Genomic DNA, 13,365 nt, shown 5'->3' on the forward strand with positions numbered 1-13,365 from the left:
GCTCTCTGATTGGTGTAGAGCTCCTGCCGGTGTGGAGACCTATCCAACATTAACATTAGCTGCCCCGCCCACCTCTAAACCTTTATAAACAGCTCTCTGATTGGTGTAGACCTACTGCAGGTGACGGAGCCCTCTCCCACATTAACATTAGCTGCCCCGCCCACCTCTAAACCTTTACAAACAGCTCTCTGATTGGTGTAGACCTACTGCAGGTGACGGAGCGCTCTCCACATTAACATTAACTGCCCCGCCCATCTCTAAACCTTTATAAACAGACAGCCTCAGCTGCCTCAGCAGCTTTCCCCCTCTTTTTTTCACCTGATGACGATTGCTCGTGTTGCGATCGAAACGTCGTGATATTGTTACTAATTGTATTATTTTTTCTATCTACGTGGCTTCACCGAAAGACCCAAAGAATATGAATTCCTGCAGTCACGAAAGCTTTAAGTCAAGATACAATCAATACGAATTGTGATTATGTAAAATGGCATCTGGGTTTGGCGTGACGTCACGACGTTCCCGTAAAATGACGTCACTGCACCAACGTCATTATCGCTCGAAGGCAAATGCTCGACGTCAAATGACGTAACTGCACAAACGTCATCACCGCTCGAAGGCGTCATTTGTTTACAGCCCGGCTCGTCACTGCTGGGAGCCGTGACGTCACCGCGCGCCGGACAAACTTCAGTGGTGGTGGTGGCGGCGGCCGCTTTCGCGTACTCGGCGGCGCTGCATAACGCGCTCCGTCGCGGCTTTTGTGAGGCGTTTTGTCGTCGTCGTCGTTGTGCGGCAAGATTGCGGATTTAACGACAGATTAAACAGGAGGGAGCCTCGCTGCGCCGCCGTGCCGAGAGACGGAAGCGGAAGGCGCAAGCCGAGCCTGAGGCCTTCCCCTGTGCCCGCTCGGAGCGAGGCGGCGCCTCCTCCTCCTCGTCGTCCGGCGGGTCGCGCTCCGCGTTCGCTTTGCGTGGACTTGCAAAGCCATGAGCGTGGAGCTGCCTGTCCTCTACCGCCTCTGCTTGTTGCTCGTTGCAAGCGTGGGCCGACGGAGCCGCTTCGCGTCTTGAGGCGAGAGTGTGGAGCGGTGACGTCCGGTTGCGAGTGAGTACAGTGTGCGCGCGAGTACAGTACGCTCGAACTTCTTTCGCGCCGCACGTAGCCAAACCGTGCTAATCGGAGGTGCGGGGGGAGGACGACAAACCAAATGCCAAAAGGCAGTTACGAACAAGTGAGTTTACAATCCGGATGTTAAAAAGCGCGTACCTTCCAAATATCGGGAGAGCGTTCCAGACGGCCGCAGAAGCGCATCCGAAAGCGCGCGGTGTTTCGATGGCAAGAGCCAAAAGCCGCTTCAGCGAGGTAGTTTGCTGGATGGTGTGTATGCTCCTTGAGATGAGCAGCGAGGTGTTGTGGCTCGTTTGTGGCCAGCGCTTTGTGTGTAATGAGTGCGGCCGTGTTAGTGTGAAGCCGCGAACCACGGCCACTTTGTCGTCATCGGCGGTGTTTCTTTGTGAAACGTGAACGCAGGTAAAAAAAAAAAATCACGACGTTTCGGCCACGACACAAACGAAACGTCGTGATTTTTGTTGTTTTGTTTTTTTACCTACGTGACTTTACCGAATAGAACCAAAGAGTATGGTTCCTTGCAGTCACGAAAGCTTTAAATCTAGAAACGTGAACGCGTCTGTCTCTCTCTCTCTCTTCCTTGCCACCTACTTGTTGATAATCGTCAACAACGGCTGACTTGAAGGCGAAAATGAGGTTAAGTTAGAGATGCCGGCGGTAGTGCGGTGCACTCTGGGTGAGAACAGCCTCATTCCAACCCCTTTATTGTCATCGTCACATGCATCGTCTTTGTATCAAGCGAACATCCTCACCAATGAGTTCTGCTTCCGTGTTTTCAATGCTTGCTATGACGTCTTCAGTAGTGTTGCTATCAGATTCTCACTTTCGGAGTCGATGTACAGAGCGTGAGTTTTGTGTTGCAACTTCATGATCGCATCGCCGTCTAATTGAACATTTGAACCTTACGGCTCTCGCATAATGTCCGTGAAGCAGTCATTTTTTAGTCGACGAGCTGTACTCACGATGCACTGTGGAAGCGTACGAGTGCGTTCACGGTTTCGGCGCAATCGATGGTGGTGGGAATCCGGTTTCAGATAAGCATCCGTATGGGTAGCTTATCTGAAACCGGATTCCCAAATTCTCTCATCAAGACTCTGTATCATAGAGCCCAATGCATATCCGACCAGGAACACATAGGCACTGAACTCAAGCACGTACGCCAAGCTCTTAAGGCTAATGGTTACTCCGACTATACAATCCGCAAAGCTATCACTCAAACCATGAAGAAGGACCCTCTTGAGGAGCCTTTCAAAACCATCACTTTACCCTACATTGCGGGGATCACAAAAAAGATCTCACAAGATCCAGATACGTTTCAACACATTACATAAAATCCGTGATCTGGTTCCCGTCTGTAAAAGATGTGATTCCGGACGTACAGTACCCTGGTGTCTACAAGCTAAGTTGCCTCTGTGGTAGTAGTTACATTGGAGAAACCAAACGCCATGTCTCGGACCGCATTCGTGAACACAAAGCAGACCTTAAACACGGTAGGACCAACACCTCGGCCATGGCAGATCATTGTTATAAGTCAGTAGGCTCACATGACATTGACTTTTCCAAGACAGAGGTTCTTTGTAAGCCATCTGGCTACCATGAGAGATTCGTTCATGAGGCTATCCACATATACAAGCACAGAGACAATTTCAACCGAGAAGATGGATTCTGGCTTAGCAATCATTGGAAAGATTTGATAAACCATTTCAGGTCTTAATTGATTGTTCACGCTTACAGTGGCTTTCAGACAGCATACATTAATTTTTCGTCTCCCCCCTCCTCTTTTCAGAACATAGATGGACTCGTCCTTCTAAATAAACTGCCAAATCGCTGCGCGTGGCGCTAACGTTTTTTAATAAATAAATACACCTTTGAAAATAAATCAATTTATGCAAACCGACACACCTGATGACGACCGTTTGTGCTATGGTCGAAACGTCGTGAGAATTTTTATTGTTTTATATATATTTTATTATTTTATTGTTTCCCTTCAACGTGACTTTACCGAAAGAGCTAAGAATATGAATTACTGCAGTCACGAAAGCTTTAAATCAAAATTGTGCTCACATTTAAAGCTTTCGTCACTGCAGGGATTCATATTCTTGGTTCTTTCAGTAAAGTCGCGTAGAAGGGAAATAATAAAATATATTATTTATTATTTCCCTTCTACGTCACTTTACTGAAAGAACCAAGAATATTGTGCTCCCAATTATGAAACGTTTCATTGGCATTTGGTAACGGACATCGGCTTATGAAAGGGTTAATGGCTGAACAAAGACATTGGCTTTTTACCCTAAACAAAAATATCGCCCGAAATGCGTCTGAACGTTTCATATCCCGGAGGCTAAACAGGCATTTCAGCCTGCATAGTACTTGGATGGGAGATCAGCTTTCGCAATGTTATAGCCTGCGGGGCTGCTTTGTGGTCAGCAGATGGCACTGCAGCATAAAAAAATCCACCGTTGTACTACAATACTCTCACGTGCACTGAGCGTGAGGGGAAGTTGTACCCGCATGGCGTGGCGGGGTTATCTTCATCCAGCAGTGTGGATTGACCAAACGCCTGAGCGTCCACGTTTCTCACAATGCTGTTGTGTTACTTTGTACCTTCACAGTTACTAATGCTTTTGGGGCCCCGGTGAAGTGGAGAAAAGCGATGTATCCCACTTCTCTCAACAATAACCCTCACAATCAGAGGTTTGCATCCAGCACGCAGCCAGGCAACCACCTCTTGCAGCGACCAGCCACAAGATTTATCTACAACAACGTCAATTACAATGACAGAGCTCATCCCCAGAACCACATCTTCCCCAATGGGACCGGCAATCCCAGGTACAACCACGTGTAGGCAAGCTTGTTCAAAAACAACACTTCGTCTTATGCTGTGGCACATCTCTATTGTAAATTCCAACAATTTAATTGAACTGAAAGACATGTTCAAAACGCATGTGAACATCTTAGATGAAGTGGACAGAATCGTAATTTCAATCACTGTTTGTGCATGTTGTCTAATTACCGCATTGTTTTAGCACGTTGAATTTGGTATGAAATCACTTCCTGGCTGAGTGATCACCTTGGTTATTATCTCTCATACCCATTTGTTCTGGCACCTCGGGGTGCGCTGCAACCGCACGGAAGGTGCGGTAAAAAAAAACATTAAACGATGATGCTTATTTTAAATGTTTGTATTTCTCCTCGTGAAGCCCTTTCATCAAAGTGGTGGGCGCTGCGCCAGGCATCTTACCGTCAGCAGCCACTGTGAGCATGGTAAACGGTGAGCGTGCTGTGCCTGGCATGAGCGCTGTTCAGAACATGCACATGGGCCAGAGGACGGCGATGGTCCCTGTGAGGTTTCCTGCGACTCCCCTCTATGGCTCCAGGGTTCTGGAGTCACCCAGGATCAACCGCAAGTAAGAGCAGTATAATTACTCATCACTGAGACACCAGTAATGACAAAACATAATATTTTTTGGTTACTTCGTATGTGCACTTTTTATTAATGAATAACAATGGAATGTACTGCTGCATAGGTTTTCGCGGTTGTACTGTATAACTGTCCACTATGTTTCCGAGTTGGTGTCTTTGGCGTTTCGCTGCACATGGTCGGGAGCTTCTTCAGCGCAAATTCAGTTCCTGAAGAAGATTCCAACACGTGGAGCGAAACATTAGACATCGTGGCCATACAACTCACTGTACAACCTGAAATACACACCGCAGAGCTGTCATGTAAATTTTTCTGTATTTATATGAAAATTATTACCTGTGTGCAGGCGTGTTCACGATGATTCGACCAACTTTGAGGGGAAGAAGCCGTGTGTTCAGCCCACAAACAGTGCGCACACCTCTGCAAACGACCTCGCCAGGCGGGTCCTGCCCTTGCCCACTCTCTCGCCCGCTCTCCTACATCTGAAGGCGTCCAGCGAAACGTCTACCCGGAGCGTGCCTGACGAGGTGAGCAAGGCCACCCAGTCGGCGGCATGGAATTTCGGCAGCGGAGATGAAGAGGCAGTGATAATGGCTTTTTCTCGGCCGAGGAATAATAGTTTTGCAATGTTAATGCCAAAACAGTCGTAGCATTGGTGTGCTATAATAGAGTTGGTCATCTCAAAGCTTAAAATCACTCTCCCATTCTGTCTGAGCTTGTGAACAGACGTAAAATTAAATTTTCCTCTAAATTAATGGTGTTTTCTAAATCTTGTTTTGTCTTGTTTTCAGCTAAGCCAGCAAATCCTAGACCTGTACCAAAACTGCCAACAGCAGGCAAGGCTTTTCCAGCAGAAGGACCAGCTGCGTGAGAGCTTGCAGTGTGAGATTCGGAAATTGTTCCCCTGTAAGTAAACATGCCGATTTCACAGAGTTCTTTGCTTAAGCATAGTCCGTTTTTACTTTGAAAATATTCCACTAAATGTATCATTTTTATCACACCGGTTTTAGCAGCCACTCGTAATACAATTGTGGTTTTCCCAGTTAGGTCGCTTGTAGGAATTTCTTCTGACGAGCTTTCGCCACGCACTAATGCGGGCATCTTTAGAATTGAAGATCTTTGGAGTTGAAGATGCCCACAGTAATTGCGTAGTGAAAGCTTGAGAGAAGATATGCTCGACATGAAGGCCTAGCATGGGAGGACCACACTTTATCGAATGTACTATATCTGTGAATTTTTTGTTGAACGAACTGTTAAAAGATATCAAATTTATAAACAGTGCATTCATTCATAATAGAGGTTTTTGGGTTAGATCGCGTAAATATATAAATGTGTTGTAAAAACCCGACACTGCCAACTAGTAACGGTTGTCACGTAAACAGAACGTGGCCAATTTGTCACTCGTACAGCACACTGGTGTGTTGGAGAGCCAAGCCACAACATTTACAATCTGAGTACAACATTTTGCCAGTAATTACAACTAGCTTCATCATTGTAATTACTGGCGAAACCTCGTACTCAGATTGTAAATGTTGTGGCTTGGCTCTCCAACACACCGGTGTGCTGTACAAGTGACGAATTGGCCACGTTCTGTTTACGTGACAACCCTTACTAGTTGGGCTGTGTCGGGTGGTGGCGGGTTTTAACGACACATTTATATATTTACGCGATCTAACCCAAAAACCTCGATTATGGATGATATTGGTCGCGAAAGCCTACGTGTTAAACAGTGCATTCATTATTTTGTGTTCAGAGCACGATGCAACAAAACTGCATGCTGTTATTTCATATTTCACACAGATTGCAATATCTTCTTAGTTGGGTCCACAGTCAATGGTTTTGGGAGCAGAACCAGTGATGGGGACCTTTGCCTCGTACTCAGAGAACAACAGGTGAGACGCAGCAACTGGAATAGTTTCCAGAGTTCATCCCACAGCCTGTGTGTGTATATATATTTGGGACAACTACACTTATCGACCAATTATTTTAGAGATGCATATAGTTAACGCTGAGTTATCTGGCATGTGGACTATCTGGATTGTGGATTAGCCTTGCTTGGGACAAGAGCTGGGGGAAATCATGAAATATATACAATGACACGCTCATTTACGCAATTTACACGTGCTAGTTATTCGCTGTTCACTTGTAGCTCGGTGACCAGTTACTCCAAGATACATTAAAAACAGGCGACACATATATCCTCGCTCCCATTCAATATAAGTAAGTGTAGTGAGTCCAACTGAGTCGCAGACGTTGTCTTTGGAGCAACACTATTTCACCAACTCAACATAACATAGCACAACCTACACTTGGATGTTGAATTCCCATCTAGCCACGCTACGGCAGAACTAGACACGGTTCGCTATCCCGGCCCGGACCACGAGCTGGGTCCCGGACCACGTGGCTAGAGGCTTCTTCAACTTGACGTGGATCTTCTTCACTAGCAACCCGAAGAACCCCGAGCCCCTTACGGGGCCCCCGTTATATCGGCCTGGGGCTGGGGCTGGCTCCGCCCCTTGCCCTGCCCACCTTCTAGATCTCTCGAGCTCTTTCCCGAAGGCTCCTGAGAGCGCTTTTATACCACGTGACCGCCCAGCGGCCCCCGTCCACCGGTGGCCCCCCTCCAATATCATCCGGTCACATGTTGGCAGGTCAACCAGCGTATCATGCCCCAACGTAACCCTGTCTGGCTGACACTCCCTCTCGCTCCCTCACCGGTAGCCTGCACTGCACACGGTACATGGTGCCTCCGCGCTGACCAACGCTCACCCAAGCCCCGCTAGGGCTGGTACTACGCCCAGTAAGCGGGCTACACAATGCCAACATTATCTGCCGTGGCTTCGTAAGCCTGGCACCACACAGTCACTACATAAGCAATAAATATGTTTATAAATTAATGTGCATGTTTTTTGTAATATCCATGTTTTTTAAATTTATCTTTCCTCTCATTGAGAATTGACTGTACATAAAACTTCACCATTCAAATAAGCAATACTTACATCAACAATATGTTTCTGTGCACATGGCAGATAAACCAACGGACAGAAGCTCTGCAGCTCCTCCAGCAAGTGCTAAGAATCATGTGGAGGCTGCGTAAGTGTCCATCCTGTAGTTTGTGCCATGAGAGTTCCAGTAACAAGAGGCATATGTGTAGATGCCTCTGGTTTGACACCAGCTCGCACATCGGTCGTGGACTTATTGCTGTACCTGAATGCAGGGTAAATGCCAGTGTGTGTATGGTGCATGGGAAGAGGTGTCTCAAATTGAAAATGGAACCCATCCCCCTATCCAAGGCTATTGATATTCATTTTATCCAGAATCTCCTTCAATTAATCTTTGACTTCAATTCATATCCATTGCTGTACATTTTGGGGAACAGCTGGCTGGACAGAAGGGTGGTAAAAAAATGTCCCCATGCACACAAAGCTAAAGTAACAAGTTCACCTGTATTAACACTTCCACATATGGTCTCTCCGGACTTGCAATGTGAGCAGATTCTAACGTAATGTTTTCAGCATTTAAAAAGCCATAATATGTTGCGTTCTATTCACAGCGTATATGGAAAAAATGCAACTGATCCGTGCAAAGGTTCCAATTGTGAAGTTCAGGGACAAGACAAGGTTAGTTTCTAACTTCCTCTCAAATTTCTTGCATTTATTTTGACCGATTATAAGTTCCGTGAAAACTTAAGTTTGTTTTGTTATTTCTTGCACCTGAAGTAGGGTGGAGTTTGACCTCAATGCCAACAACATTATTGGAATCAGAAACACATTCTTGCTTCAGGCCTATTCGAAAGGTAAGCCTCATGTACAATTGATTAATTAACATTGTGCAGAGCATTCATGTAAGCTGTTTGTATGAGGAGTTGCACGGTAGACCTTTAATTCTCGCCTTTTGTTTTGCTTGACGCCGCAGTCGACCAGCGAGTGAAGCCGCTAATCCTGGTCATCAAGCAATGGGCAATGCAGAGGAGCATCAACGATGCCAGCCAGGGCACCCTGAGTAGCTACAGCCTCGTGCTTATGGTGCTGCACTTCCTGCAGAGTAAGCGCTTTTTTATTTCTGCGACCAAGTGAAAGTCTAACCAAGCCGTTAGAATTGTCAAGCGAGACTGTATCACAGCTGTGATGTTGGCAACGCCCCAAGTGCGGTTAAGTTCCTTGGATCCAGATGTGATTAGTGCATCTTCACACTGTAATCGCTTCTTAGGCTGCAGTGGGGAGGTCGCATGGCCACCCACAGAAGCAATGTACGAGTCGTTGCAAGCTGCAAGCACTCTCATTGCCAGTCGATGTGGTTCGCTGTTGAAATAAACGATCATTCCTTTTAAGTGTCGCTTTAAAAGTATTGAAGAAAATAAATGTGGGGGAAATGTGTTTTTATGAAAACGATAAAATCCGTTCCATGTTTTGGAGCTTTTTAGTTTTTAATTGTGCATGAGCATGGAGATGAGCATGTTTACCGTGAGCAGTGTACAGGCTTTGCTGTCTTGCGAGCTGTGTAACTGTCCATTGGCAACTTGACAACGGCTGAAATGCTGAATCTGTATGACAACTATAATGCGCCACGGTGGTGAGATGTTAACTACCTCGCTAGGTATACAGGAGGTTCTGGGTTCAATGTCGACCCTGATGCCTGTATATTTGGAGTGTGCATGTTCTCCCCCGTGGTCTGTGGATTTTTTTCCGGGTCCTCCGGTTTTTCCCTCCACATTTCGAAACATGCTTTGATAATATTTGACTGCTATTAATTTCCACATGATAAGCCATTTTATTGAGCTATCACTTGTGGCCAGGTCGCTTCTCACAATGAGCTATATCGCTCAGTGGGGCCATACCTGGTAAAATTTAAAAAAATAGTTTAGAGAGAACCCCTTAAGATACAACACTGAATATTTTAGCATGGAGCACTAGCAGGGGACAGCATCGATTTGCTAGGCTATCATTGATTTTGAAGAAAGCTATTTGATCAACTTTTTGTGTACATTTTACAGCTCTTCCAGAGCCAGTAGTGCCCTGTCTGCAAAAAGAATACCCGGTAGGATATGCAACAATACAAGCTTCTTGTTTTAGTATCCTCCAGTCTACGACATAATTTATTCTCAATTATCACATTTATCTTCGGAGATGTATTCTCACCCTTGTAACGTTTGTCCAAAATGTTTTTATATAAATATACCTATACAGTGAAATACACCACGTGTTTATTTGCATGAGCTAAGGTGCAATCGTGGCTCAAATGAAAAGCACTCAAATGTGTTGGATGCCTTCACATTATCCCCCCTCGCTCCCCAATCAGCTCAGTTTTTAGCAAAGCATGCGTATTGTAACACGGCGTCGTTTGCGATGCGATTTCCCTAGGGCCTCTTCAACTCAAGGCTCCAAATCTGGCAGATACCAATCAGTGCCAACAGCGTGCCGACCTTCACTTCAAAAAGCAAACTCACCCTGGGCGAGCTCCTGCTTGGCTTCTTCAAGTACTACACCACCACGTTTGAGTGAGCAATTGCTGTAGCTTCCTCTTCAGCATTAATTTTTACATTGATTGATGTTATGACAATTACATCTGCTCTATAAAATAGTTATTACAATTTTGACGTGTTTTATTTGAACAATGTATTTTCATAGTTGTGTAGATTTGAACTGCAGAAAAGGTACTGTTAATTTGTATTACTTAATAATTTTTCACATATGCACTTCTCACAAGGAAATGTTTTGAGTCACATTTTTTTAACAGAAGTCATTCTCAAGTTGTTTGTGTTAGCATGTGGACTTAAATTGACTGATGTGTGTGTGTGTGCAGTTGGGAGCACTCGATCATTTCGCTGAGGGAAGGCAGGATCATCAACAGAACCCTGGATGATGAGTGGAGAAACAAGTACATTTGCATTGAAGGTGCATTGCTGTAACTGTTAATATCCCTTTTATTTGTTTTGTTTCTGAATTTCTGAATCCAAGCTTATATGCAGACATTAATGTAACCAAAAGGTTAGCGGGGAGGGGCTGGGTGGAGAGGGTGGGGCTGGGTGGGGAGGGTGGGGAAGGGCTAGGTGGGGAGGGGCTGGGTGGGGAGGGTGGGGAGGGTGGAGAGGGGCTGGGTGGGGAGGGGCTGGGTGGGGGGTGGGAGGGGTGGGGCTGGGTGGGGAGGGGCTGGTCACCCCGTGGTGCCCTTATAAAACTCAACGTTTAACCTACTCAAGCCGGCTTGTGCCCACCCTCACAGTCGGGAATATTTGCGGAATACACCACGCCGCCGTTGACCCTGGCCATTGACCGAGCAACCCAACATTCCTACCAGCTCCCTCCGCAGGAATATGTAATATCATTAAAAAAACTTGTTTTGGAAATGTTCATAGAGTTGCAAATATTATAAACGAAATAAAGATTTCACATCTGCCATTATTGACATATACATTACTTTTGACAAATGTATTTTTTTTTTACTTTATACTCAAGGTAAAATTTTATTCTGTCCTGAATAATTTTAATGTTTTCTCAGAACCTTTTGACCAGAGCAACACTGCCAGGGCCGTGTATGAGAAATGTCGGTTTGACAAGATAAAGGAAGAATTCAGGAAGGTGAGGCTTTCTTTCACATCAGTTTTTCAGTTTAATGTATTAAGATTTACCCTGTGAGCCATTTGGCTCTTGATTTGGGTGCAACCGCAACAAACAATAAAATTACAAGATACACCTAAAATTCATTGTAGATAATTTTAAACATCACATACATAAACAATAAAATCCTACAGAAAAAGCACCACCCGTCCATGCTGCGTACAAAAAATGCAAACAATTCCATTTCTATGTTTGATCCTAATAACAATCATAATACAATACAGATAAAGATTTTATGTATAAATCTATGCTAAAATCGGGCCAAACCAAGTGCCTCTAAAACTTACTAAAACAATGTTATATAAACAACGTAAGTTTTCCCAACAATTCTAGTGTGTACGGTTGTGTTGTGATGTTATCCTTTCATTTTTGTCTTAATCCCTTTTTTCACAAATTAGCCAGGTTTCAGACAGTAGTGTACATGCACAGCCCTTTTATCAATCCACTGGATGAGGGGGCTGCCAATATCATGCAGGTTGTAGTTTTTTTTTTATCATATTGTACCAAGCTGGTTAGTGCAGGCTGGTAAAGGTGGAGAGCATATATGTGGGAACATAGTTCGGTACAACTTTAAACATTTGCTCCACCGTACCTTGCTGCCCACCGCATGTGCCTGCAGTTGCTTGTTTTATGAAGGGTGATTGACCAAGCACTATCCAGCCTCCAGGGCTGCTTAAGTTTCTGAGATCTCACGAAATCGGGCACGTGCCGTGTGGTTTGGTTACAGGCTTAGCTAATTGATTGTAAATAAAACATGTTTGTAAATAAGTAATGTTTCGGAATCTTCAAATGCTCTTGACTTAGAATTTGGTTATACGCTTAGCACTGTGTAAGCGCATCACTGCATGCACACTTTTTATTTCTACTCAGTATTTTAAATGTGTAAATAAAGGAGAGTAGGAGCTCGATGTCATCACACTCTCCTTGGAAGCAAGTCCAACTGTCCTTATATGCAAAGTAGTGTACTTGCATTGTAAGTTATCCTTTGCTTCCACCACCAGGGTAATACAAGATTTTGTTTATCATATAAGAACCTTGTGTTAGGCTTGCTAATATCGAGCTGCTTTTGTACAGGGAGAGGCTACATCTCTGACAAATGTTTTGTTTCCTGCAGGCATCGACGTTGCTCGAAGACGGCAAGAATATTGACAAAATTCTGCTGGCGAGCTAATGGCAGAACGTTGACAATGGAGGTCTCGGCGTGCAGCAGGACACTCTTACACTGTTCTTGGGTCAAGAGGAAGCTGCCAGCCCACAATAATGACTGATGAGGCATTGCACACCTGATAACTTTCTGCCGAGTTAATCTCTCATGATCATTTTATTTAAATTCTGCTCTTTATACCAGATCGACATTATACGCAGGCTTTATTTTCTGATATTCTTAGACTTGAAAAGTTGTTTTCGGTTAACATTTTGTATTGTACATAAATAAATGGTGCATTGTTTGTACATATTTTATATACCATTCAGCAGCATTGAATTGGTAAGTCTATGCTCATATGACTTTTGTGTGCAAAAAGTGATGTCAGCTGTATGAGGTATGATTGGGAAAATTTCCAGTAGTTTTTTTCTTGATGTCTTGATATCTTGTTTAATAAAACATAAACATCTAAATACGGCGCAAATATATTCACAAAAAGGAGCATTTGTTTTTGTATTAATATATTGGACAGCGCTGATTGCAAATGTAAATAATGTCAATTTGAGAGATTCTTTGTTTTAAAATGAGCAGAGGTGTTTTATTTCAAGTTTAAGTTTTACTTTGTAATGCTATAAAACATTTTAATCCTGCAGATATAAATAAACAATTACCAGGAAATTAAGGCAATGCCATATTACACCGTACAGTATGATGTATGTTTTAACTTTATAGTTTCCAAGACTCCCTTTGACAGATGTCTTGCGTAAAAACTTTTACAAATGATAGTAAATTTAAAAGACACCCAACTCGTGATCATTTATTTTTTTAAATAAAAACGTCAACACTCTAGCATTGTATACTTCACTCATACTTGGGAGCTGCCCGTGCTGTAATGGTTAGCAGCTTGGACGTACAAAGTAGAGGTCGCTGGTTCCATTCCATCTTATGGCGTGGCAGTTATAAACACGAAAGTTTATCAAATATATTAAAGTATCCTGTGCACCTAGCAGTTATAAATGAGGTACACCACAACGGCATGTCTTGTATGATGGTGGGTT

General features: G+C 44.2%; 1 protein-coding gene across 1 annotated transcript; it reads left to right on the top strand.

Annotated features, from left to right (window-relative positions):
• The first annotated feature begins 624 nt into the window (after nt 1–624).
• Nucleotides 625–13,154, top strand: TENT2 (terminal nucleotidyltransferase 2). Its single transcript, XM_032968671.2, has 15 exons — nt 625–1,101; nt 3,738–3,954; nt 4,326–4,532; nt 4,893–5,073; nt 5,338–5,452; nt 6,347–6,438; nt 7,576–7,639; nt 8,100–8,166; nt 8,266–8,342; nt 8,462–8,590; nt 9,540–9,583; nt 9,907–10,043; nt 10,349–10,440; nt 11,045–11,124; nt 12,278–13,154. Exons 2-15 carry the CDS (start codon nt 3,779–3,781, stop codon nt 12,332–12,334), a joined length of 1,518 nt encoding a protein of 505 aa, XP_032824562.2. The 5' UTR covers nt 625–1,101; nt 3,738–3,778; the 3' UTR covers nt 12,335–13,154.
• The last annotated feature ends 211 nt before the right edge of the window (nt 13,155–13,365 follow it).

Source organism: Petromyzon marinus, chromosome 40, assembly GCF_048934315.1.
Source record: "Petromyzon marinus isolate PM22_M1 ecotype Great Lakes invasive population chromosome 40, UKy_Petmar_22M1.pri1.0, whole genome shotgun sequence".
In the NCBI taxonomy this organism is placed as follows: Eukaryota; Metazoa; Chordata; class Hyperoartia; order Petromyzontiformes; family Petromyzontidae; genus Petromyzon; species Petromyzon marinus.

Bases quoted from the DNA above. Each gene is read 5' to 3' on its own strand.
- TENT2 (XM_032968671.2), top strand. From the start codon at position 3,779: ATGTATCCCACTTCTCTCAACAATAACCCTCACAATCAGAGGTTTGCA. The intron at 7,640-8,099 runs GTAAGTGTCCAT...TTCTATTCACAG, and splicing joins AAGAATCATGTGGAGGCTGC to CGTATATGGAAAAAATGCAA. The intron at 11,125-12,277 runs GTGAGGCTTTCT...TGTTTCCTGCAG, and splicing joins TAAAGGAAGAATTCAGGAAG to GCATCGACGTTGCTCGAAGA.